This window comes from Gallus gallus, chromosome 14, assembly GCF_016699485.2.
Source record: "Gallus gallus isolate bGalGal1 chromosome 14, bGalGal1.mat.broiler.GRCg7b, whole genome shotgun sequence".
Classification (NCBI taxonomy): domain Eukaryota; kingdom Metazoa; phylum Chordata; class Aves; order Galliformes; family Phasianidae; genus Gallus; species Gallus gallus.
This window is the reverse complement of record NC_052545.1, coordinates 8373621-8398883: the sequence shown is the minus strand read 5'-3', so window position 1 is coordinate 8398883 and position 25263 is coordinate 8373621. Positions and strand designations below refer to the sequence as shown.

Sequence of the window (25263 nt, the reverse complement as noted above, 5' to 3'; positions counted from 1 at the left end):
TGGGACTTGGGGTAAAAACAGTCTGAAACTGAAAGTTGGAGCCCAGGTGCTTCCCTGAGAGAGCTGTTTTCAATTAAATCTTGATATTTTGGTTTGTCTGCATGAATGCTGTCCTATCTGTTAACGTGTCCTGGTCTTCCTGCAGTGTGTGTGCTGATAGAGCTGTGCACTGCAGAGGAAGGAGTTGTGCTGGTGCACGTGGATGTGTCAGTGTGTGCACTGTGGTATTTCAGACTCTGCAGTAGTGGCAACATGACACTTGGGTATGACAGAAGAATGAAGTGGTTGTGGTGGTTTTTCTTTGCTGTGTTTCTAATTTGTTGAAGAGATCTTGTCCCCCTCTGCTAATCTTTCCAGCGTTGTAGACCATTGATTCAGCGTAGTACTAAAGACTGATTGTGTAGTGAAATAAATAATACCCTTCCATAGGAACTGCTCTGGGTGGCACAGCAGTCGGTATGAACATCACAGTGCTCAGCAGGAGAACGGGTGTGGGACAGTAGCTCAGCAAACACACTGCGGCCAAAGCTAGAAACGGAGATAAGGCTTTAATTAACAGAACTTCTGTCTCTTTTACAGTAATACAGGTTAGCAAGAGGAGTACAAGGAGAAGCCTTTCACATCTGATAAAAGATCTGCAGGTGGCTTATTAGATACAGGTTCAGTCTTGGAATTTGTTCTTGAAAGTGAAGTGTATGCTTCCCATGCAACAGAAGTCAATGTTAGGAGTCAGTAATTTCTGTTATGGCAGTGCCACACTGGGTGACGTGGTACATCTCTGTCAGTCTGGACATTGTAAGACAATAAAATGCGATTCTCCTTCTAGGTAGCTTATAACCTAAGCATTAGAGTCCCTGTGTTTAATGTGAAACAAAGCAGGAGGGATTGGCACAGAGCTGAGAAGCTCATCAGAGCAAGCAGGTTGAGAAAGTGACATCCAGAGCAGTGCTTTTCCTGTGACTGTAAAGGGCAGAGGCGTGCCCAGTGCAGACAGCAAGAATTAGTGCTGGTGAGTTAATGTAGTGAAGGCATGGGTGGGAGTTGTGCTGTTGGAGGCAAGCTAATAGCTAGGGAGTGAGCTGCAGGGTCAGTTCTGAGGTGCAACTATGAAGAAGTCAGGGGAAACCTCTGAAGGAGGTTCGGAGGACTGTGCAGGAAGTGCTGAATGGGAGTAGGCACAGCTCTGGACTGGTAACAAGTAGTTCTGGATCTCCTTTCGCATCTGAGTTCACTGAATATGCTGATAAGGCTGAGACGGTATGAGATCAAAGAGCTTTTTGGGTGTTTATTTTTATTGTAAAATGAGGGAGCCTAAGTTTGTAATGTGAAAGTCTTTGTTTTTAATGTGAAACCAGAGGAGAATGAGATGTGAGAAAGATGAAAGAATGTGAAGTGTGTCAGTGGGAAGCAGAGGGAGCTTGGAGAGCAGACAGTCCTGCAGAAAACAGCCATTCCAGAGCTGCAGTGATCAGCTACACCCAAAAATGGCTATCAGGTGGCCTATGGGAAAACATGACAAGAATGCACAGATGGGATAGGTTTCCCTGATGTTCTCCTGATGTCCATTGCAGGAGAGCATTGGTGAGCTGTGTGCAAGAAATGAGTGCTGCAGAGCTGAGGGACCTGAGAAGCAGCTGTGGGTGCTGTCCAGCAGCAGGGGTGGCAGAAGTGCAGCAGAATAGAAGAGTTGTTAGCCCTGTGTTACTACAGGAGGGGTAGACGCATACATTGACATCTTTGCTGTGCTCTCTCAATGCAGGCAGTGGGCTCAGCCAGGCGGGGGCTCGTCTAGGTGCTGTGAGCAGTGCTAAGAGAGCATGGCAAGAGGGGATAGTGCAGAATGGAAGAGGGTTGTCCTCGTTTCGTGAAGCTGTTAATTTGAGTGGTACAGTTGCTCTGTTTTAAACGGGTAAACGTTTTAAGTAGTGAAGAATTGATGTGCATGATAGCAAAAATAAACTTGGCAAATAGAGCAAATGACCAAGGAAAACTGACCAGCTTGCATGGTAACAGACACGGTATGCATGTCACAGAATAAAACATCCACATTGAGCTTGTACTTGGAAATACAATCAAATAGAATAATTAAGTGTTTTTTATCTCAAAATAATACCCGTACGGTACAGTCTCCTGGAGGAGTCACAGATAACACATAGTATGGCAGATTGTCTGTAACAGGGTTCTCAGACAAAAGTTCTGAAAGTTTCCATGTAACAAGAGAAAATATATTTGATCGACCTATTTTCATATTCCATAAAAAGACTTTTTTAATAAGTAATTGTTCTCAGGTGTGCTTTCTTCAGTCTCACAAATTGTAGTCAGATCTTGCCGATACGTTTGATAGGAGGGGTGGACTTTTCCAATGTAAGTACGTAGATTTCCTCTTGTATGTCCTGGAAACAAACAAAAAGAAGGTCAGTAGCCTTTCCGAAGGAACTGTAGCAGGCATTTCAGTGTATTTAGGCAGGTGAAAAAAAACACTGACTCCACTGCCACCCTGATCAGCCTGTGACAGTGCCTGGCCACTCTGGTACAGAAGAAATAGTTCCTAGTAGCCAGCCTGAACCTCCTCTGAACTTTGTCTGATGTCACTTTTTTTGTCCTTTGGTTCACTTGTTGCTGACACTGTACAATGGTTGCGTTCATACTTGGCATGTATTCACTTGTGTGATGATGTCAATGTATGCAACTGATAAAATGGTCTTTGCATGAACAGTTGGGTAACAGAATCTGGTTCTCTGCAAAGCAGAATCTTGCTGAGGAGTGTTGTTTTTTTTTTTTTTTTCCTTTGCATGGCAAAGAAAGGGCAGAAGCTGCTGGTTATTTAAACTGCATGCTTACTGTAGTGGGGAAAACCTCTTCAGTGGGAACTGCTGTCTCTCGATGCACAGGAAAATAGTACATTTTAAATAAAATCTTGCTCACCTTTAGCTGGGTGATGAGCGGTGCACGGTGAGCTTTCAGAAGGCTGTCCCCAAAGGCAGAGCTAACCAAGTGTGGAGTTCTTCCCAGGGAAACAATAGGTTGGTGCACCACACCACAATGGAAAATCTGACAACATGCTGACAGGCTGTACTGAGGACATGTGTAGTCCTTGGGTTGGTTGGGGTGTGAAGTCCTAAAAATTGTGTGTTTAATCAGCCTGCGCTCAGCCTTCAGAACTGCAGGCTTCATGCTGGACACTGGTGGGTGGTACAGCCCACAGCACAGTTCTGTCAGCCTGTTTCATTGAAAGGCAAAACCAGCCTGAATCCTCTCATAAACTGGAAGCCCCTTGGGCAGAGAGAGCATGGAGCTGTGGAACTGCCAGGGAGGTTGGAATGTGGTGTGAGTGGGGTTGAAGTCCATACCGTTGAGGAAACAGTGCTGAGCGGTGTTGGTCAGTGTAACTGTGGTGAGTGCTGAAGGTCCAGTGGCAGTTGTGTGATCCCAGCCGTGAGCAGAGGCTCACCTGGCTGTGGCCACCTCTTCCACATGGCAGAGCTGTGCTGCTCTAGCAAACAATTCCTGAAGAGCCATACTGTCCGTATGCAGGGATGTGTTGGCTTACAGAGCGAAAGGCGTGCGTACCTTCCAGGAAAATCCACCAACAGCTTTTCCCTGTGGAAGTTTTAGCTGGGATCTAAACTTGATGCTTCAGATAAAAGGGCTAAAGTACCATTTCCTTCTTTTGAATCTTATTCCAGGTTGGTAGTAGGTTGTCTTTTAACATTCTTAAAGGATTAAAATACATGGGAGGTTTCTTCAGTTGTCTTTGTGTATATGAGCCGCCATGCTGTTCTCCTTCAGTTGTGCTGAGTTGGAGCTGTATCTGAAGGCAACGAGCCCTGGGGACAGCTGGGGTGCCACCTGCTCCCCAGAAACCTTCGGCTGATGTTGTTGTTCCCTGTTGGCCTCGGGATGTATTTGACTCCTTTTCCTTAAGTTTGGCTACTGGCTCTAATCACAGCGTTCTTGTTAGAAGTAAAAATGAAATAGTTTTTCCCGAGAGCGTGTGGTGTTTCTCCATACACAGATTGTAGTTAATTCACAGGAATGAATAGAAATCATGCATCTTGCTTTTTGGTAAACATATGAGCTATTCACAACTTGTGAGTTAGATTTAACAGAGCCCTCAGTGGGTACGTTCAGTGGTGAGATGGCAGGTGCAGCCGGGATGTACAGCGTTCTGCCAGTTCTTGCTTTGGGCTGGCTATGGTTTTACGGGCTCTTGTGTACAGTGTCTGGTGTTGCTCGTAAGAATAAGCTTAAGTCATTAGTTGAATTAAATTCTGGAATCTCATGCATATGAATATAATGCACTGAAGTAATCGTTTTCAAAACCCACATCACTTGGTGCGTCCAGTGAGAGCAGGCGTGACAATTCTCACCTTGTTCCTTACGAGTTTATTCTGAGCTGTAAATCACTTTTCTGATGTAAGTGCTCCAAACTTCATGCAGATTTATATAAAAATCACTTACCTGCAAGCATTGTTCTAAAGGACAACAGCTCTTAATTTACATTTCATCTTTTTTCTGTAGTAAAGCCTGTATTCTTGTTTTGCAGCTTTTGTTTTGCAAAAAGTTAATATGCTTTTCCTGCATTGATTATCAGTTATATGCCAGTAACACCTCCATCTAATAACTAGTCCTACATTGCTCAGTGAGGCCCATAGTGTGTTATGTAAATGTTGACATGTGGATTAGTGATGGCAGTGCACAGTGTGAAAGCCTAGCTGTGATACATACCTGTACCTCACTCTCTTTTGTTTGTTGCTTCTGGAAGGAGTTTGTCCTCCTATCTCACATAGGCATCTAACTGAAAGAATACTTGGGAACCTTTGACATAAGGTACTGACACTGGAGTGTGTTTCCTTTGCATGCTGTTGTCATAATCAATTCTAATCCCAATGTGAATTTAAGGTGGCTTCATAAAAAGCAGGTTAAATGTGCACATTTTAACACAGGAAAATACATTTGGGATTGTCATTTAAGTTTGTTGCATTTGTAAGTGAATGTGAATCCCACTCCTATTTTACTCCTACATAAAAAAAAATATTTTTCTCTTTATAGAACTGACAGTGCATCAGCTGACCAGGACAATTTAAAATACTCTTCATCCAGAGATCGGGGCAATTCTGCCTCCTATGGATTACAACCCTCAAATTCAGCTGTGGTGTCTCGACAAAGACACGATGATATCAGAGTCCACACTGACATACAGAATGAAGACAAAGGTATTCAGATTGCTGTTTCATGTGTAAATTTTGAGGGAACGTTCCAAGAAAGGCAGTATACTCAAAATGCTTGAAAAACTAATTTTTTTTCTTTCAAAAAAATACTGTGGCAATAAGCTGTGCTGGTTCACAGTATAACTGTGGTAAGAGATTTATATGGGATCAAAGAAGAGCTGTGGTTGATATGAGCAGTGAGCAAAATATGCAGTTGTTTTAAGGGAAAAATGCAAGAGAAGAGTTAATGCACTAACAGTTTTCCTGAAGAGTAGTATTTTGGATGTGTCTGGTCTGCAAGTTGTAATTTCTTCCTGCATAGTGCCTGGTGCTTCAGGGGTTGGAAATGGGCTGCCTTGCTCAAGAGACCACTGCTCAGAGCATCTTGTGCCGCTTTACTGTGCCAAACTGGAATCTTAGTTAGGGAATCAAATCTGTCTTTTGTCATCAATGGAAATTTCTGCTTTAGTCTGACTTCATGTGGATTGCACAATGTATGGGTTGTAACATTGCACAGTTGTTTTTTTTTTCTTCTGAGGGTATGGGGAGAATGGAAATACTTCCTCTAGAAGACAGCTGAAATTTCGAAATGGTATCCATTGTGAAAGCAAAACTTGTAATTTCAACTTAATTTCTAAATACAGAGCTGAAATATGAGGATTTTCTGCTTGCAGAATCCCAGTGGTATTAGTGTGGAACCTCAAAAGCATTTGCACTCCCCCTTCTTTTCTATCTTGTATCTTTCTGTACACAATTACACATGACACCTTGGGGGACACTACAGCTGGGTGCACTGATGCAAATTTACTTTTTACAAGTAGTAAGTGCTGTTAATAGGAGAAAGGAGCATGAGTCAAGTTTTTGCTTATCTTCATGCTGTAAAAGTTGATAAACAGATGACCTTGCTAGAAAGCAGATAGGTTGCGTTGCCAGTGTATCTGATAACATTGAGGGATCTAGTGTGATTCAAATGTGCCGGGTTATTCTTAAATACCATGTGCTGATATAGTGAAATAGCAAGTTGCATACAGAGTCAGCAAGGAAGTTTTTGTGAAGTTACTGGAAAGAACCTATTGGAGAAGAGGTATGTACCCATCACTCCCTCAAGTGCTGTGTCTTACAGGACGTGTCTCTGCGAGCTCAACACTTTGACTCAGCTGTTTTGTTCAGTTGTGACTTGAAAAGAGATGTACAAAACCAAATTCCTTGTATTCCGTGTTCATTTTTATATTAAGAAATTTGTAAGCTTACAGGTGCAGTTTCACGTCTCTGTTATTTTCTTTTTCTTACCTAAGATTCTTCAGGTACACTGTTGGAGTCTGCCAGTGGGGAGCTTACATTTAAGGAACTTATAGCTTCTCTGTCCTGCATGACCATAGTCACAAGTACCTGGAATCCTTAAGAAGTTTCTTTTTTTTTTTTCAGTTTCTGATGTTGATAGTACAGATGACTTCCAACTTCATCATGTCTGGAAGTTCCTTTCTGAAAACCTCCTGGGCTGCAGTAGTGTGCCTCCCCTAGCAGCCTGTTCACTGCTTTAGCACTCTTCTGCTTAAGAATTATTTTCTCATATGCAGTTCAAATTTCCCTTGCTGCAACTCGTCAGTGTTGACTCCTGTCCTTTTTGCATCTCTGAGATTAGTTGGTCATTTCTTGTTTTTTCAATCAACCTTTCCCATTAGGTAGTGGAAGTCTGCAGCTAGCTATCTCCCCTCTGTCTCCTCTGCTTTTCTTTCTGAAACGAGACAGGTAAGTTTGCAGTCTTCAGTTTTTAAAGTTAAATCCAAGGCCTCCTGAGGTTTGTTTTCATAGATTAGGTGTTCCCCATCTCTACTTCTTCTGCGTTTTGGTTTGTTACTCTGATGTACTCAGTCTTTGCAGAAGGGGAAAAAAAAAAAACACACAAAAAACCCCCCTACCTTAGTATTCATGCTTGGTATCTGTACATTTCTGCTACAATTAGTAATGGTGACATAGCTGAAGTTGTTTGTATTTGCTCTCAGACCTGATACTTTAAGAGAAGTGAGTTAGAATTTGTATATATTAGAATTTTCAAAATCTTTTGAGAGCAGCAGATAACTGTCTGAAGAGAATTATGTAATATTACAGCCTTAATGCTCGTTTGCCCTGCTGCTGTTCACTTACTCAAACTGACGACAATGCTATGCTTTGTATTGTTACCAAAGATGTACCATATGTATGTCAAGTGGGATAATATAGGCCTGTGCTGAATTAATGTCAGAAATGCTGGAGCACATACCAAGTCCTGTTGTATGTGACAGCATGTATGTGTTTGTGATAGCTGATGTCTGTGATCTGAATGCATGATTCTGACACCTTCAGTTAAATTAACTTCTTTGTTGCTTTACTTTTTAGTGATGTACTTCTCTTTAGTCATAAATATTGTTAGTAATTTCCTTCATAGGGCTGTGTTGATTTGTTATGACAAATTAACCTGAAGGAGAGAGAGGTGCTGCTTTGTTTGAAAACATGGTTTTATGTTGTAAATCAAAGTGTGCATAAATTATCTTTGCTGTAGGTGTAATTAACTAATTACAGATGAGATTCTGATTAGGAGTTTTTCACTGAATCATAGAACGGCTTGAGTTGGAAGGGACCTTAAGGATCTGATTGGAGTTTTTGTAATGGCACAGTAGTCCTGTGTGTAAAATTGCACAAACTTCTACTGGTAGTTCACAGCTTCTTTTTACACAGCTTCTTTCCTAACTTCAAAGTTTTGTATTTGAGATGAATGACGTTTTATGCCTACTAAGGTTCAGACTCACTTGACATCTGGAAGTTTTTCACTGACACTGCAGTCTCAGGAGGTTACCTCCTCTTGTACAGAAGCACCTCTCCTTTCCCCCGGGCTGACTTCTATGTACTGATGCAGGTGAAACTGGGGAAATGCCTTTTCTGAAGGAAGCCTTGCTTTCATATCCTTCATTGCTTCAGGTTTCACTTTTGTTAGCTAAGCCATTCCTGTTTCAAGCAAAGAGAGAAGCTCACAAAGGTGGCTGTGTAGGTGGACTTCCCGGGGAGCTCTGGCATACTGAGAGTGTACATAGCTGTCAGTTTCATTTCTCCACTGTACTGCAGAGGAAGGAGGAGCTGCCCTCAGCAGTGGGGCAGCCTGCAAAAAACCTTTGGTTTCCTCATTTGCATATGCAAATACTCTAGGAGTAGAAATGATTGCCCTACTCAAAATGACCCTTTTATTCCAGTTTTGTACTGTTACAGAAGATGTACCGTGTCACTCTCAAGTGGGAGAACGTAGGACTGCATTTAATTAAAGGTTATGCCACTATTAATGTGCAAAAAATCCTGACTGCTGTGTGTTTAGGGAGGGTTGTTCGATTTGCGTGTCAGAGTTTAAATAATCCATAGCTTATTCAGAGCTTTCTCTTATTTTGGCTGTTTTTTGGATCTTGTGTTTATAATGGGTTTATAATAGTGGGTATACGGGTTTATAATAAAAACAGTGTTGAAATTTGATTTGTGTGATGAAGGAGTGAGTTAAGTGACTGCATTGAGCTGTGTTTACTGGTAGGTTGGTGTGAAAACCCTCGTAAAATACAAGATCAAAAATAATAATAAAAAAACCTCAAATACAACAAAAATAGCATTAAAAAAACCCTTCTATTGTAATGGAGTTTTGTATGTGCTTCAGAGAAAGAATGAACGGATTCTGAATGTGTGTCCTGGAACCTTACTGGATATAACAAAACACTTTTGCATGTAGAAGTGAGAAAGAGGCTAAAAAAGATGGTAGAGGTTTGAGTTGTTGATTTGCATGTGTAATTGAATAACTCCTAATATGCTGCCCTACTGAATGCAGCGTGTGTTAATCTCACCTTCCTTTTTCCACAGGTGGCTACAGTGTCAATGGAGGATCTGGGGAAAATACTTATGGTCGGAAGTCGTTGGGGCAAGAGCTGAGAGTTAACAATGTGACCAATCCTGATTTTACCAGTGTTCCGCATGGGAATCGTGCTTTAGCCACAAAAGACATGAGGAAATCACAGGGTAAGGCTCTTGTGGATTTTCAGTTAGGGGATCTCTTCTGGCCGCAGCTCATGTTCAGAATGTCAAAAGAAGTTTGCTACGGAATGGCTCCAAAGAAGTGAATCTGCTCTTAGAGTTGTTGAAAATTAATGCCCCAGTAAAAAGTTGCTAATAGAGTCCTGAGCGTGGGAAAGCGTGTAACGGTGAGCTCAGCCGTTATCTGTTTGCACTGGCCTGCGGGTCAACAGTCATCGTAGCAGCTGATTAGTCAGTAGATGTGTGCTCTGAACCAGCCACGTTCGTGCTGCCTCTTGCTCAGCTGCAGGTAGATGCCAGGGAGGAGCTGGAGGCACCATAAGAATGTGGGCACGGCCATGGGAGGTGCAGCAGGAGGAAATCTGAAGTTGCAAGAGGGTGAAAGAATGCTGGGCGTGCATTTTATTTGAGAATGAAGGACTCACTTTTCCTGCTGATGGGGCTTAAATAGTTTTTTTTATTAAAAAAAAAAAAAGCTGTTGCAAGGACATTGGAATGAAAATAGTGACTTTGTTATGACTAAGCGCTGTCATTTATTGCATCACTTAAACTAAGTGGTAGCTGAGTCACTGACAAAAACTATGACTAGTTTATATGAGGCCCTTTATAAATATATAGGAATGTAGTCTTTCTCCTCAGGGCTTTACATTTTAGAGAGGACAAAAGGTGAAAAAGGAGCATTCAGTGTGCTTTGCAAGCGGTGGAGCTGAGTTGCAAGTAGTGACATGACTGATGCAAAAAATCTGATCTCTGGAAGGGGTTAAACTGATTTTTATAATCCCTTTCTGGTGTTTTGATATCAACATTTTTCAGTGTTTTTAATGTATTAAGTCACGGCTGTGCAGGGCAACGAAGAATTGTTTAATGGGGAACTCAACATAAATAATGCTTCTAGGAGCAGAGTTAGGAGGCAGTTTTCTATTAGTATTTGCAGAAAACTCAGACTGTTGTAGGTATGTGAGCACCTCTTCAGCCAACAAAACGTTGGGAATCTTGAATGACCAAACTCAGTGCCTGTGGTGTGTGTGCCTGTGTGTGCAATTTGTCCTTCTCCAGATGGCAGATTTTGAGTCTCCTTGTTAAGCGGGGAGCTGTCATCATTCCTGTACCTCTCAGTAAGTCACTAAGACTTTTTGAAAGCTTCCATAACATACACCAGGGTTATGTTGCAACAGGATCTTTTAAAAATATATATAATTTTTCTTTGCTGTTATGCATGTGCAGTTAGCAATTTTAAAAATAGTTTTCTTCTGTGAGTTCACATATGGCTGACAGCCTGCTGATTTTCCACAGGGTTGAAGTCTTATACAGGCCTTCATTACTGGTGCTCTGATTAGCACGGTTTCAGTCATGCTGAGAGTTATTTTACTGTTCTAATTATTTTTTTATTATTATTTTATCGTTGTGACTCAATAGACAGCTAAAGCTCGCTGTCTTAGGGACTGGTGTTGATGTTGGAGGTATTAATTGATAAGAACAAAGCTGCTTTTAGTAGAGAGATGTGAACTGTATGTCTTGTTCTAGCAGCAGTGGAAGCCTGTCTCACAGCCCCTTGGTGGTGGTTTTGTTTGTGCAGTTCTGGTTTTAGGATTTCTTTGGTATGTAGGACAGCACAGCCGTGTTTTCAAAATAAGTTACTGTTTTCCACAAAGAGATTACAGATAAAATTAAACACAGAAAAGACAGCACTCAAAAGTTGTAGGCTGTGAATTTAATTCAAGGCTTCAAGAAAATGGAACCACTTCAAGAACAGTGAACAGACTTTTCTTCAGAAACCGAAGAGCGCAATGACTCTTTTCTTTTAAGGGACAGAGGTTACCTTCCAAAGATAGAGAATCTATTTATAAAAACTTACTTAGAAATAATAACGTCCAGTATTTTCCAAATGACTGCATCCTGTTTTGCCCTTCAGGCGCGGTGTCTGGTGACCCAACCCAGCTGATGCCTGTGTGGTTTCCCACGTGCTCTCTGAGCAGCAGGGATCAGCACAGACAGGCAGGTGACATGCTGGGGTCCAGGGCAGTGCTCAGCAGAGTGTAGCTGAAGGGATGTTGTAGAACAGGAGGCACATCTGTTAAGTTGTAGTGGATTGTGTTAAGGGGCTGTTGATGCCTTGAATTGTTCAAGGACAGGTTTATATTGTTCTTTTGAGAGGCTTTGTTTGCAGACAATGTAGAAGTGAAAGAAAAATGTGTACATTTCGTTCAGCTTCATCTTTGTGATGCATTCAGTAATAAATAATAGGATGCTTTCCTAGTTGAGTGTTCCCATGGAATTATTCATGAATAGCAGTTGCACATTTTAGTATGTGTGTACTATAGTCTGTATTAATTTCCATCCTAACCAAGCCATGTATGTTTTGTTTTCAAACAATTCCATTTGAACTTTCAAAAAGCATTTCCTTACCTGGGGATTACTGACCTACTACTGCCCAAGCTTTAAAAAAAAAAATGGTAGGCATGGTACCCCAAGGGCAGGCTGTATCCTTCCTAGTAGCCCCTTTCTTCCTTTTTCAGGGCTGATCAGATTTTTTTTTTCCCCAGATGGCTCACTGTACCAGGTCCCTTCTTCTGAAGTTTGGCCATGTATCAGCCATTGGCAGGCTATTCAGCTACAGTTGTTAGCTAAACTCTGCTCAGAAATAAAAGGAGATCCTCAGAGGCAAGCAGATATAGTGCATATATATTGCAGTTCTTAGGGTGGCAACAGTATGTTTAGAAGTAAAATCAAGTTTTGCTTAGCTGTGAAAGAATTCTACCCAGGTATTAGCCTGGCCACTGGAAGAAATGAAGTATTTTGGTAGCTGAACTGGATTCTGTGTTTTCTCCATATCAAGATGTTTATTTTACTTAACCTTTTTCCTCAAATTACTATTAAGAGTTTTTGAGTATACAATTGCTCATTTCAGGCTATGTATATTATTGGTAAAACATTGTAGAGAGAAGAAATAATGGCCTTTTTTCCAGAGCGATCGTTGTCTTATTCTGACGAGTCTCGACTGTCAAATCTTCTTCGGAGGATTACTCGGGAAGACGACAGAGACCGAAGACTGGCTACTGTAAAGCAGCTGAAAGAATTCATTCAGCAACCAGAAAACAAACTGGTAGGTAGTCTTTACTTTTCTGTAGCACTGCAGCATTTTTCTTTTCATAAAACTGCCTTTCAAAAAACAGTGGGTATTGAAATCTGTCTGTGGGGTGTATCTTACCTACAGCAGAGGAAAGTATTTCTGGATTTTCAGTTCTTTCTCTTTCATTCAGGAAGCTTTCTACTGCTTGATTACTCAGTTGCAGATATAAATATGGCATTTACTTGTTTTTTGACTGTTTTTTTTAAATATCTTTTAGTTAGCAAAGAAATAAGCAAAAAGCAAACCAAACACGTTTCCATCTTGTTCAATAACTGTTTCTATATTATAAATGAAAAATATTCATATATTTTTACAGTTGTGTGCATAGCTCATCTTAAAGCTACTAAGCTTTCTGGCTAATGTATACAAATAGTAAATTATAGAATAAGTACACAATATCTTACCCAGGAGCCTTCCATCCCCATTTGGATTGTGTGGTATCCTCGAGTGAATATCAGCGTTTCCTTCAGTAGCTCCCCGTGTGCTGGGCAAGGAAGAAGTGATAATCTGATCCTTTGGAGTAAACGTGACACAGTGTTTTTGGAAGGATGGCTCTCTTGAGAGGGAGAGTGGCAGTAGTGAAATGTTTTGATTCTGTGGCTTATGTTTATGGAGTCTTGTTACAACAAGTCTTTTAGTAATTTGCCCTTTAATCTGAATCTCATATGGAATACAGTTGCTCAAAGCCGTTGACTCCAATGCTTTGCTTCCATTGAATGGCTGTTGGACAGAGGGATGATCTCTGACACTGAGAATTGCAGAGGTTTGGTGTTTGGTTGTGGTTTGATAGACAGTGAGTTTGTCAATATTTATACATTCCTCTCACTTACATGCTTCTCTTTCTACACAAATGTGACAGTTGCAGCCTTATTTTTTAGTAATTGATACATGTTTCTTTTGCCATCTGTTTTTGAGATATGCAAGCTTTGAACTCTGTAGGTATTAAAAATTAACTGCAGTGTCTTGTGAAAACAATTACTTGGAACTGGGTTTTGCTTTCCACTTATCTTAGTTACAGCCGTCACCATATTGGATTCTGGTAAATATTGGCAACTTAAGGAAGCTATGAATCCTTTATCAAGCACCTGAGGAGAAGCATAGCATGCACTTTGGGAGAAACATGATAGAACATTCTGGGTGGTGAATATATATTTCAAGCCCTTTAAACTTGAAAGGGATGCCACATTTTTTGAGCATTCAAAATGAGAAAAGCACCTTGTATCTGGAACCTCTTTTGTGGAGTTAGGAATAAAAGAAGTCTTTTCTTTTTCATTAGGTCTTTGGGTTTTGTTTGTTTTAAAATGAATTTCTGAACTTTAAAATTGTCAAGTGTTTCTTAAGGGTTCAGGGCAAAAATATATCTTGTGTGAGTGTACACATTTAATAGTATTTATTTTAAAGTGAAGTATTGAGAGGCTGTCTGACACCAGCCCCCCCCCCTTTTTTTTGAGAGCTTTTATGTTCTCCGTGTGTTTTGTAAAAAGCACAAAGTGTAAGTTTAAATACCCTGATACATATTTCTAGGCACTGCTGTGATACTTCATTCCTAAATTCACAACACGTTTATTTCATTGTTTTGTAACTGTGTTGTATTTAGATTTATTGTTATTTTTCAGGCCATTTAGTTGCCATTCTGATATTTAACATGGTGGTGACCAAGTTTTACATGCTGCCATTTAGAATGTTAAGTTTGTCATTGAGAAAATTTCTCTTCTCCCAGCTAGCTAACAAAAGCAAGATTGAATGTCAAGTGATCTCTCCAACATTGAGGATAAAACTTTATATATGGTTCTTAACCTAGCTGTCCCTCTTACAGTTCCTTTACAACATTAAATGTAGTTTAACAGAGTTCTTGTTGGTCTTGGGGTTGAAATGTAGGTGTGTTGAAGAAAGAGTAGTAATAAAAGTAGCTAGGCAGTGTCCTTGCCATAGAATGACAGCTTATGCCTCTTTTGCAGATACCAGGCATGTTTTTCAAATGCTTATGTTGTCAAATAATTTAGTTCTCCAGACTGTATTACTGATCAATTAAATACTGTGCTGCTGTACTCACTTACAAAGGTAGGACCCTAGGTCTTCAGTGGCCACTACTGATGGGCTGAATGGTGAGTCTTACGTCTATGATGTAATGTCATCAGCTAGAACTAAATATAGAACGGGGCTTGATAGCAGGCTGCCAGAGTATTTTTGTGGCTACTGTAAATAAATACGAAATATAACATGTGGGATAATGTTTCAGTATTGCTTAATATAGTTACTGCTAGTCTGCAGAGGCCATGGAAATTGTAATAGCATTCTATTATCAAACATAATTGCCAGGGATGTTCTTAATGTGGGTATAAACAGGACCTAGTTTGCAGAGTTATTGTGGCATTATTATGTTTATGCCTTTTATGTATCCTGTGTTATAGGTACTAGTTAAACAACTGGATAATATCCTGACTGCCATTCATGATGTACTCAATGAAAGGTAAGCAAGAAAAACTAAGCAGTCTAAAGGTTTTAAAGAAGAATGATGTTGGGTTTATTGTTTCAAGTATAGAAACACCTCAGCATGGCGAAAAGGTTGAAAGAAATTCACTTATTTTGCATGGATATGACAAATTGTATTAAAAGGATGGGACAGGAGGACAGCTAAGACTCTTAAGCATGTCAGCAGTGCTTTTAGACTGTCTTCACAGAGAGAATTTTAATGCATCTGTGTGACTTTTATGTTGAAGGTAGTGTGAATTCTGTCTCAGCTACGTTTAATTGGTCAGCCATAGTGTTGTGTTACTGCGCTTATCTGACTTTCACATTGAGCTTTATTTTTTTTACAACCTAATTTACTTTGTCTCCATCTAAGCAGGAACATATGCAGAGGAAGCTCAGGAGTGTGTAGGCCTTTTGGCATTTAGTTCAGTGCTACCCAAAATTAGCTCTGTGTTAAGAATTTTCTTCCTTGAACAACATGTTGCAAGTAGATTGGCCAATGTATTGTATTCTCTTATGTAAATAGATTTATTTCATAGAAATACTTTGTAGAAAATGTATTGCATGTTATTAATTGCCATTTCAACCTTATGGTTATTATTGCAAATAAGTAGGAGGGAAGCAGCTTTGTTTGTGCATATATTTTCCTGTTTTAGAAAAATGCTGAATCTATTCTTGGTTTCTTCTGTTGTGCTTTAACATCTGGAGACTCCACATTTCTTTTCTTTCTCCCCCAAAATGCAGTAGCAAATTGCTTCAAGAACTGAGACAGGAAGGAGCTTGCTGTCTTGGCCTTCTTTGTGCTTCTCTAAGCTATGAGGCTGAGAAGATATTTAAATGGATTTTTAGCAAATTCAGCTTATCCACAAAAGATGAAGTTAAACTTCTTTATTTGTGTGCAACCTACAAAGCACTGGAGACTGTAGGAGAAAAGAAAGCCTTTTCATCTTTAATGCAGGTAAGGCTACAAAAAACAGGAATATAAATGACTTTTCCAGTGCAATGCTTGAATTAACGTTTAAACTTATTTTGGGTGTAGAGCAAGTGCATTCAGGTCTGTGCTCCAGTTTGGTTTCTGTTTTATGGAGCCTAAAAGCTTTCAGCAGGAGAAATAAACCTAGAACAACTAGTTGTCCCTGGGCTAAACAGTTGAAGAAAAACAGTGAAACAATATCCCTAAACTTTGAAGTTGTTTGCCATATCTCAAACGAATGCCCAGTTGAAATAAGTCATTTGAAGCCATCTCTGCAGTGCTTTTTAGTGTTTTCCTCCCAGCAGGTGTGTTGAGAAGCTTAACTCAAAGCAGCTCGCTGAAAATCTATATTCTAACTGCTTCATGGGCTGTGTTAATGAAGTGAAATGTCTAGTAGCTTTTCTTCATTTTTCAGCTTGTAATGACCAGCCTACAGTCCATTCTAGAAAATGTGGATACACCAGAGTTACTGTGCAAATGTGTCAAGTGCATTCTTCTGTTGTCCCGATGTTATCCGCACATTTTCAGCACCAATTTTCGGGTAGGCTTAATTTGCTCTCTGTATTTTTCTCTCTTAGGTAGAAAAGTTGTAATATATTGAGTAGCTAACTTTTTTCCCTTCCGTTTCCCCCCAAATTTTCTTTACAGGACACAGTGGACATACTGGTTGGGTGGCATATAGATCACACTCAGAAGCCTTCATTGACTCAGCAGGTGTCCGGTGAGTTTGGCTGAAGGGCTGCAGATGCCCACTGACTCCCAGAAATTGGGAGTGGGAGGTTACACTAATCTGGTTCTGCTAAGGTGACAAAATGAAAATGAGTTTCTGGTTCTGCAATGGCAGATTTTGTTCCTAATTTTTAATTTTTTCTGCCATTTTGTGGTATACACGGAAAGATGGGACACTTTATTCAGACTGCATTTAAACATCAGTCGATTTGTGCACCTCCTTAACAATTAGTTGGTTTATGAGTTTTAATTCTTAAAAATTGAGTTATGAAAGAATAAATTGTCTTTTATACACCTAAACAAATTGTTGTGGTATAGATGCTTTATGAAAATCTCATTTTTGTGCATTAACTAGTTCCTTTGTTTTAATTGGCCTGGTGTTTTTATGTAGGGTGGCTGCAGAGCTTGGAGCCCTTTTGGGTGGCTGATCTCACTTTTTCTACCACACTCTTGGGTCAATTTTTAGAAGATATGGAAGCTTATGCTGAGGTAAATAAGGCTTGATTGTATATATCAGGGTTAACTGTTACAGATTTTATTAAGATATACACAGCTGTGATTTAGTGTTACCCTTGTAGAAAATAATTTTATAGGATTTTCCTGAGGAAAAGAGGGTCAAATAACTGAATATATATTCAAGTTGTATGGAACAACAATTCTAGAGTGCTCATGGAGTACTTGGACTACGATTGTAGCCAGGCTGAGATGCCCTTGTCATTAAGAGTATCGTGTTATAACAATTATCAAAAGAGGACTCCCTTTATTTTTAAAAATAAAATGCAGTGCTGCAGTGAAGACACATTACTACCTTTCCTTATTTCCTTTTTGTCCAACATTGGTGTGTTTTGGTAGAGGCTATTGAGAGGGGAGGTTCCTAATGTTTCCATAGCTTAATGGTAAATGTCTCTTTAAACAAAGTAACAGGATACGTTCTGCAGAAAATAATGTAGCAAGAGCTTTGGAACCTGTTAGAAAACAAGAGCATAATGATTTAACTTTTCTTTGACACTGTAACCTTTGCTTGTTAATACAGCGTAGAGTTTTTTCTGAAGCTGTCATTGGATGAGGAGGTTTTGGCTCCTTCGTATTTTTATGACTAGATTGTGCTGCAGTCTCCATGTTAATACAGTGCTAGCAGAATTGCCTTGCTCGCAGATTCTATAGGTAGGGTTGTACTTCCTACACCATCTGTTTAACTCAAAACAGAATAAATCATTCAGTTCTAGTGTACTACATGTACTTACATGTATGCTTACACTTCCAATGGTACAACTCCAGCAAGTAGCATTCACATATCTCTTTGGCCCTCTTCTGCCCACAGAAACTTGCACTGCTGTGACTATAGGCACATGATTGAAACTATTAAGTTAGCGCGATAGGTTAATGCTTAGCAGCTTATCTGCTGAACTAGATGGTGTGCATATTCCTTGTCATGGAAGAGCCCTGAGATAACTTGTTAATTTAAGTTGTGGGGAAGGTGATTCAGGCTAGAGTGTTCAGTCTTGCCATGGGTTAGACCAAGGCTATATCTGTACTGCTGAGATCAGCACTGGGAACACTCCCAGGTACTGCCGCCAGCTGGCATGGAATAGCCTGCTGATCAAATCAGTCTGCAGATAAGGGTAGCTGTATGTAAACAGTGTGGTGGGGATGGCCACCTGGACATCCTCATTCCAGGCTGTGGTTAGAAATTGTTTGGAACGGTGGCAGAAGTATGGAGGTACCTGCTGCAGCAGTGCTGCATGTCATGTTCCAGGGACCAGAAGCATTATAAGCTGTGTTTTAATTTTCAAGGTACAGTCTATGAGCACTGTATTTTAGTGGCTAAGCTATGGAGTGGTGTTTCATTACTAGTCAGTGACTTGCTTATCTTTGTGTGCCTATATCCTGTCTTTGCAAAATCAGGTACATTGGATAAATACATCTAAAGCTGTGTATGTCTGGGAATTTGCTATAATTAGTTTTAATATCAAATGTTGGTCTTTATGTATTAACTGTTAATAATGTGTCCTGACATAAAAAACCTGTGCACTGCAGGACCTCAGCCATGTGGCTTCTGGGGAGTCCCTAGATGAAGATATTCCTCCTCCCTCTGTATCACTACCTAAACTGGCTGCGCTTCTTCGAGTTTTCAGTACTGTGGTGAGAAGTATTGGGGAGCGCTTCAGCCCAATTAGAGGACCACCGATTACAGAAGCATATGTAACTGATGTAAGGATTGAAGTTTTTGCTTTTCTTCCTTGCTGATGTGATTTATTACCATATAGTGACAGTTTTTTGATTGATAAAGATCTGCAAAGCTTGACTCAAATGTATTCCTTTGAAGAAATATGTTGCAATAATTTGATTAAATGTTGATGTACATTGTGGCAGTAGCATTGGAAGCCTATGCAGCAAAAGTGAATGGTTTCTTGTAGGCACTTGATTTCATGCAGTTAGATTCGTGTCTGTGTTAGCTGTCTTTGTTACTGTACAGTTACCATTTGTTACCATTGCTTGATGTTATAAAATCTGAACTCAAATTGTGTGATTTATGAAGTGTAGCTTTTACATTATTTGTGCTGAAATTACATCTCAGTGAAATATGATAGCAAAGTCCTGTTGTTCTATATAGGACTTTATACATGGTTATTATAGTACGGTACAATATGAGAACTAGCTGCTGTACTTCTGTGTCATGACCAGTAGTGGGTGTGAATGACATTAAAACAAAGATCACACAAGATAAAAATATCCATAATCAACATTGTGTTGTTGCATGAGCTGCACAATTGAAACTTGTGCTCCTATAGGGTTATGTTAGGTACAGAACAACTTCTCAAATAGTGTTGATATCTCAATTGAAGCCAAGAAAATTGTGTAACTTGTCTTAATCTGCAGCGGGTTCTTGTGATGTAAATTCCAGAAAGAAAGAGAGTCTGTCTTTTAGGAAAGAGCAGGTGCTCTGTCATCAGTTGTAGAAGAATGGATGTCTGAATAATGGATTTGGGTTTTCCAGGTCTATTCAGACCTTTAGCTGATAAGAAGCGAGCAGTCAGGAGTTTATTTCTGTTCTTATACCTGTGCAGTGCAATGCCATGATGTATATGATTCAGAAAAATATTCTTCTGAGAGAGTACACCATGATGCAGAGTATGTTAAGGGATAGAACATCAAATGGATACAAGTATAATTAAATAACGTGGTTCTTGTCTACTTTTTGTTTTGAAATAGATTAATATAGATGTTTCTTTTAATTTTCCAGGTTCTGTACAGAGTAATGAGATGTGTGACTGCAGCAAACCAAGTATTCTTTTCAGAAGCAGTACTCACAGCTGCCAATGAGTGTGTTGGTGTTTTACTTGGCAGTCTGGATCCAAGCATGACCATTCACTGTGACATGGTTATCACCTACGGATTGGATCAAATGGAAAATTGTCAGACTTGTGGCACTGATTATATCATTTCAGTCCTGAATCTGTTGACGCTGGTGTGTACATGCTGTTTTGTTTTTCCCATGGGAAAATGCTGTTTTTTTAAATAAAAATGCTTTTTTCTATCTGTTAGATGTATGCTTAAAACTCTACTTCTCATGACCACAAGCAAGAAATTCTACTGCTAGTATTCATTCCTGAAAAGCCTATGTTGCTAGCTTGTTTATGCATTTGGGTTTTAGTTTTAGCCTCAGTGTTGTTTTTATTTTGTTGGTTTCTTTATGTCTTGCTTGACTGTTGGTCTCTGCAGTTGATATCACCAGAGTTTTAGCGCTTAATATTCTCAGTTTTTCTATTGAATACCTGCTTATGCCATCACCTGGGAAATCAGAATTCTTCAAAATATAACTCTTATACGACAAGTTTTTAAACCGCCTATGGATGCAGGTTGATCGAGCAATTTTCTCTCAGCTATTCTAAGCCCCAAACTAATTCTTTGTATGGATTTGGGAAATAACTTGGGAGACAAATACTTGTGTTGGTGGGAAACTTTTAAATACAGTGTATGCAAGATAGAAGAATGGTATTTTGATTAATCATTCATAGTTTATTGTAATATAATTAGATTAAAGGTATTTATTTAGAAATTGGTTAAAGATGTTTGTTTTGTTTTATCCCCAGATTGTTGAACAAATAAATACAAAACTACCATCGTCATTTGTAGAGAAATTATTTATTCCAGAGTCTAAACTGCTTGTACTTCGTTATCATAAGGAAAAAGAGGTAAGAAGTAACTCTACAAGTCTGTTACTGCAGCCTTCTTACACTTGTAGAATATATTCATTAGAGTATAAAATCCTGTTCATATTAAATAAGCTATGAGAAAGCAGATACAGGTAGTTTGTGGTTTTAGTGATTAGACTCAGTGAGAGTTTGCAAGTTCTCTGCCTGGTATGACAATGAAGTGCTTAGTTAATGTGGCTTTCATATTTAGTGTGCATTGTGTGAGTGGTCTAGAAAGCAATCTACAGACTGTGGGTGATGCTTAATTACAGAAAACTGAAGATAGGAAGGTATGAATATTGAGACTAAGCTATCCAGTTTTTAATTCTGCAGTGGTAGTTAATTTTATTTTGATTACACACTAATGGTTTGTTTCTTTATTTTACACTATCAAGGTTGTTGCAGCAGCCCACGCTGTGTATCAGGCAGTACTGAGCCTGAAGAACATTCCTGTTTTGGAGACTGCTTACAGGTTGATTCTAGGAGAAATGACCTGTGCTCTAAACAGTCTTCTTTATAGTTTACATCTTCCCGAGGCCTGTTCTGAAATCCAGCATGACTCTTTCAAGAAGCATGTATTCACTGTGGAAAATGCAAAGTTTGTTGTTATATTTGACCTCAGTGCCCTAAGTACTATTGGAAATGCTAAGAACTCATTAATTGGGGTGAGTAAAAATTACATAGATAAAGTCAGTGCAATTATAACTTCATGCATAATGAAAAGTGGTTTCTAAGGTAGAATGTCTTAGCAGGTTTATTCCTGGATTGAAGCTATTGTTGTCAGAACAATTCTGCTTTTTGAAAATTGTCAGATAAAAACAGCTTCAGTGTGTCCCCGATAGCTTATCAGCTGTGTGAAAATAGTTGTTATGGGTTATTCTAAATAAGCATAAATTGCTTTTAACAAATTGTTTAAAAAGGGGAAAGAAATTAGTTATGATCAAGATCAGGAAATTAATGGAGTTGTAAAATACTGTTTTCTATGTGAACAAATAAAACAATAATTAATTGTATGGAAGGCTACATTTTAAAAGTGAATCCTATTATGTTTCTGTGCTTACGTTACAATTTGTTTTATAGATGTGGGCCCTTTCGCCAACTGTGTTTGCACTACTGAGTAAAAATCTGATGATTGTTCATGGTGACATAGCAGTTCATTTTCCTGCTGTCCAGTATGCAGTACTCTATACGTTGTATTCGCATTGTTCCAGGTATGGAGACTCATAGTTCATCAGCAGTTTAAGAGCACTAGGATGAGTTGATTTGAATGGAATAAATGTGGGATGGAGGAATGTATTTAATAGGGTTTGACAATTACAGTTTTGCCTAAAGCACTCCGATCAGTTTTTACTTAATAAGTTGTAGGGAGCCTGCATTGCAGCCAGCCAAGCATGCTCTGGCTTAAAATTTGGCATTTAATTTGGAGGAGGATTAGGAGTCTCGAGTCTGAGTAGAGGGAACAGGAAGAAAATGTTTGGATTTTGAGATTATATGTAGTCATGTGACATTATAACCATATTGACTTCTGCTGCTTTCTTTTTGTTTCTTCTATACTGTAAGAAAGTGTCTTTTCAAAATTTTCTTGCCTTGCCTTTCAGACATGACCATTTTATATCCAGTAGCCTCAGTTCTTCCTCTCCTTCCCTGTTCGATGGTGCAGTTATTAGTACTGTAACCACAGCAACAAAAAAACATTTCTCAATCATACTGAACCTTTTGGGGCTACTGTTGAAGAAGGATAACCTTACTCAAGATACCAGGTAACTGTCATTTTCTTGTTAACCAGGAAATGCCTTCTCCCAGTAGAATGACTTAATTTGGAAAATGGGATTTATTTTCATCAGAAAAACATAGGGTAACTTTAACCAGTGAAATGTTTGGTTTTTATGAAGCAAGAATAGTGGAGTGTATGTGGGGAAAGTAGCTGCTCACTTTTATGCATGCAAATTAAATTGAAACCATCGTAAGACCTATACATTAAAATCAGAGCTGCCAAACCACTGAAAAAAGGATTTTCCTAATTGGAAATACCCTACTAGAAGAGCTGCGTGCTGTGTTACTAAGATGATGTGAAATCTAAGGCTGAGTTGAATGTTACAAAACCTCTTAAATAAAAGAGAACTGTGGTATAATGTTGATATGTAACATGAAGTAATTTAAGTTGTATTGAAAGGTATTTTTGTGACTGTATGGAGCAACTAATAGTTTTGGTTTTGTTTCTTGAAGGAAACTGCTTATGACGTGGGCTTTGGAAGTGGCTGTTCTGATGAAGAAATCAGAGACATATGCACCCTTATTTTCTCTCCCATCTTTCCATAAGTTTTGCAAAGGACTTCTAGCAAACAGTAAGATACCACAAGCTTTTATTCATTGACTGTCTTTTATATGCCATGATTACATATAAAAGTTCTTTTTACATATTATGGTTAGCTGCAATTGTGATTGTTCTACTTTTAGAAGTGCTTCTGGCTGTTATTACTTGAAAACTTGCAGTACTTCTGTCCTTTTTTTCCTCAAACACATCCCTTGTCATGACTTAAGCAAGCAGTTATTTTCTTAAAGTAATACTTCATGGATGTGGTGGTAATCTACATAAAACAGCAGCAATGTCCTAAATTCTACAAGTATGATTGTGTATTATTTGATTAAAAAGCAGCAGAACAATTCCATAACATGATATATTGTTCTGGACTTCAGAATAATCTGGAAATTTAGATATGGTAGCATAATACTAGCAAGAGCACTAAGTTTTCAAGATCAGGAGTTGCTAACTTGAATTTCTTCTCACTGGAAATAAATAATATATGATGCCAATGAATGGAGGCCATAACATAATTAGCTGATCAGTGGTCAGAAAAGGCCACACAAGTGACACACAAGGCAAGTGACTTCCTATTACAAAGTATTTATCTGGCACAGTAAAACTACCCAACTAAATAAAAACAGAAACAAGGCATAAACCTCTGTATTGTATAACAACTGTTCTGTAAAAGAACATGTAGATGGTCTGCAGCAGCCAGAGCAGTGTGTAAGTTATCTGTTTCTAGTAACAGTAACTTTTTTACTTTTAATTCCTTAATTCAGCCCTCCTGGAAGATGTGAATATTTGTCTTCAAGCGTGTAGCAGCCTCCATGCCCTGTCCTCCTCCCTACCAGATGACCTTTTACAGAGGTACTTGCACAGCATTATATATGTTATTTGAATTATGCTGTTCCTGAAAATGTGAAGACCTTTTTTCCACCCACTTCTTGTTGCAGATGTGTTGATGTGTGTCGTGTTCAACTAGTTCATAGCGGTGCTCGTGTAAGGCAGACTTTCGGAAAACTTCTGAAGTCAATTCCCTTAGATGTGGTGTTGAGGTAAGTTCTTCACATTAACTCCATACAGAGTACGGTTTTCTTTCTCAGAATATTTTCTTTCTGCAGAATGGAAAATTATGCTGAATGGATGTTACCACATTTTTCTGTCACTGCATAGTAAACTACTAAAAGTATGAACAAACTTGATAAACTGTGCAGCACTTCTTGAAACAAATTATGGCTACTTCTAAGGTCCATGTTATCCAGAGCTTCAGCAATATTTTGTCCTACTCTTATCATAAAGAATTAAACCGTTAAAGCGTGTTGTCTTATCTCCAAAGAGTATGCTAATTTCCACTCATTGTATGTGTGTGTATATATATATCTTTTCCATAACTTTTTTCTGATTTATTCAATTACATGGCTTGTTTTTCCCACTGTTCCTGCAGCAACCGTAACCACACAGAAATACAAGAAATTTCTTTGGCTATAAGAAGTCATATGAGCAAAGCTCCAAGTAATACATTCCACCCACAGGATTTCTCTGATGTCATTAGTTTTATTTTGTATGGAAGCACTCATCGAACTGGGTAAGAACTTCTTTTTAAAACTGAAATTAATTGCTTTTAAATTAATAGTGAAGAATTTCAGACTCTGTCTAATTGAACATTTGTAACTATTTTCTTACATTGTTTTACCTTCAGTCATTTTTTTATCATTCCTTTCAAGTATTTATAAATATCCTCAAATACACATATTTACATTATGTGCATAGCCGTTGAAAATCTCATGATAGATTTGATTGAGAACAATAAGAAACTGTGTACATTATAATCTTGTGTACAGTATGATCTTGTTGCTGTATGAACTTGTGTTTACGTACTGATGTTTTCTTTCAGGAAAGATAATTGGTTGGAAAGGTTATTCTATAGCTGTCAAAGGCTGGATAAACGAGATCAACCAACCATCCCTCGTAATCTGTTGAAGACTGATGCTGTTCTCTGGCAATGGGCTGTTTGGGAAGCAGCTCAGTTTACTGTTCTTTCTAAGCTGAGAACTCCTCTGGGTAGAGCCCAAGATACATTTCAAACAATTGAAGGTAATGTAAAGATTCTTTTTTTATGGGATCTTTTTTATAAGTTTGTGTGGCTAAGAATTTCACGTCCCAGGCAAGAAACATAATGGCTTTATTTTTCAGTGATAATAGATTTT

At 38.9% G+C, this 25263-nt stretch overlaps 1 protein-coding gene across 2 annotated transcripts in view; it reads left to right on the top strand.

Annotated features, from left to right (window-relative positions):
* SMG1 (SMG1, nonsense mediated mRNA decay associated PI3K related kinase) overlaps positions 1–25263 on the top strand; it is a 60353-nt gene that overhangs the window by 2540 nt on the left and 32550 nt on the right. Inside the window, exons 2-20 of one of the 2 annotated variants that reach the window (XM_414907.8) lie at positions 5053–5216; positions 9081–9236; positions 12218–12354; positions 14793–14851; positions 15598–15811; positions 16242–16367; positions 16475–16547; positions 16947–17044; positions 18593–18766; positions 19800–20024; positions 20650–20751; positions 21147–21416; positions 21832–21962; positions 22350–22511; positions 22978–23096; positions 23836–23923; positions 24010–24111; positions 24501–24641; positions 24951–25150. In XM_414907.8, coding sequence (XP_414907.4) covers positions 5053–5216; positions 9081–9236; positions 12218–12354; positions 14793–14851; positions 15598–15811; positions 16242–16367; positions 16475–16547; positions 16947–17044; positions 18593–18766; positions 19800–20024; positions 20650–20751; positions 21147–21416; positions 21832–21962; positions 22350–22511; positions 22978–23096; positions 23836–23923; positions 24010–24111; positions 24501–24641; positions 24951–25150 — 2741 coding nt within the window. The remainder of the gene's footprint in view (positions 1–5052; positions 5217–9080; positions 9237–12217; positions 12355–14792; positions 14852–15597; positions 15812–16241; positions 16368–16474; positions 16548–16946; positions 17045–18592; positions 18767–19799; positions 20025–20649; positions 20752–21146; positions 21417–21831; positions 21963–22349; positions 22512–22977; positions 23097–23835; positions 23924–24009; positions 24112–24500; positions 24642–24950; positions 25151–25263) is intronic. The other variant, XM_015294535.4, reaches the window with a different exon arrangement.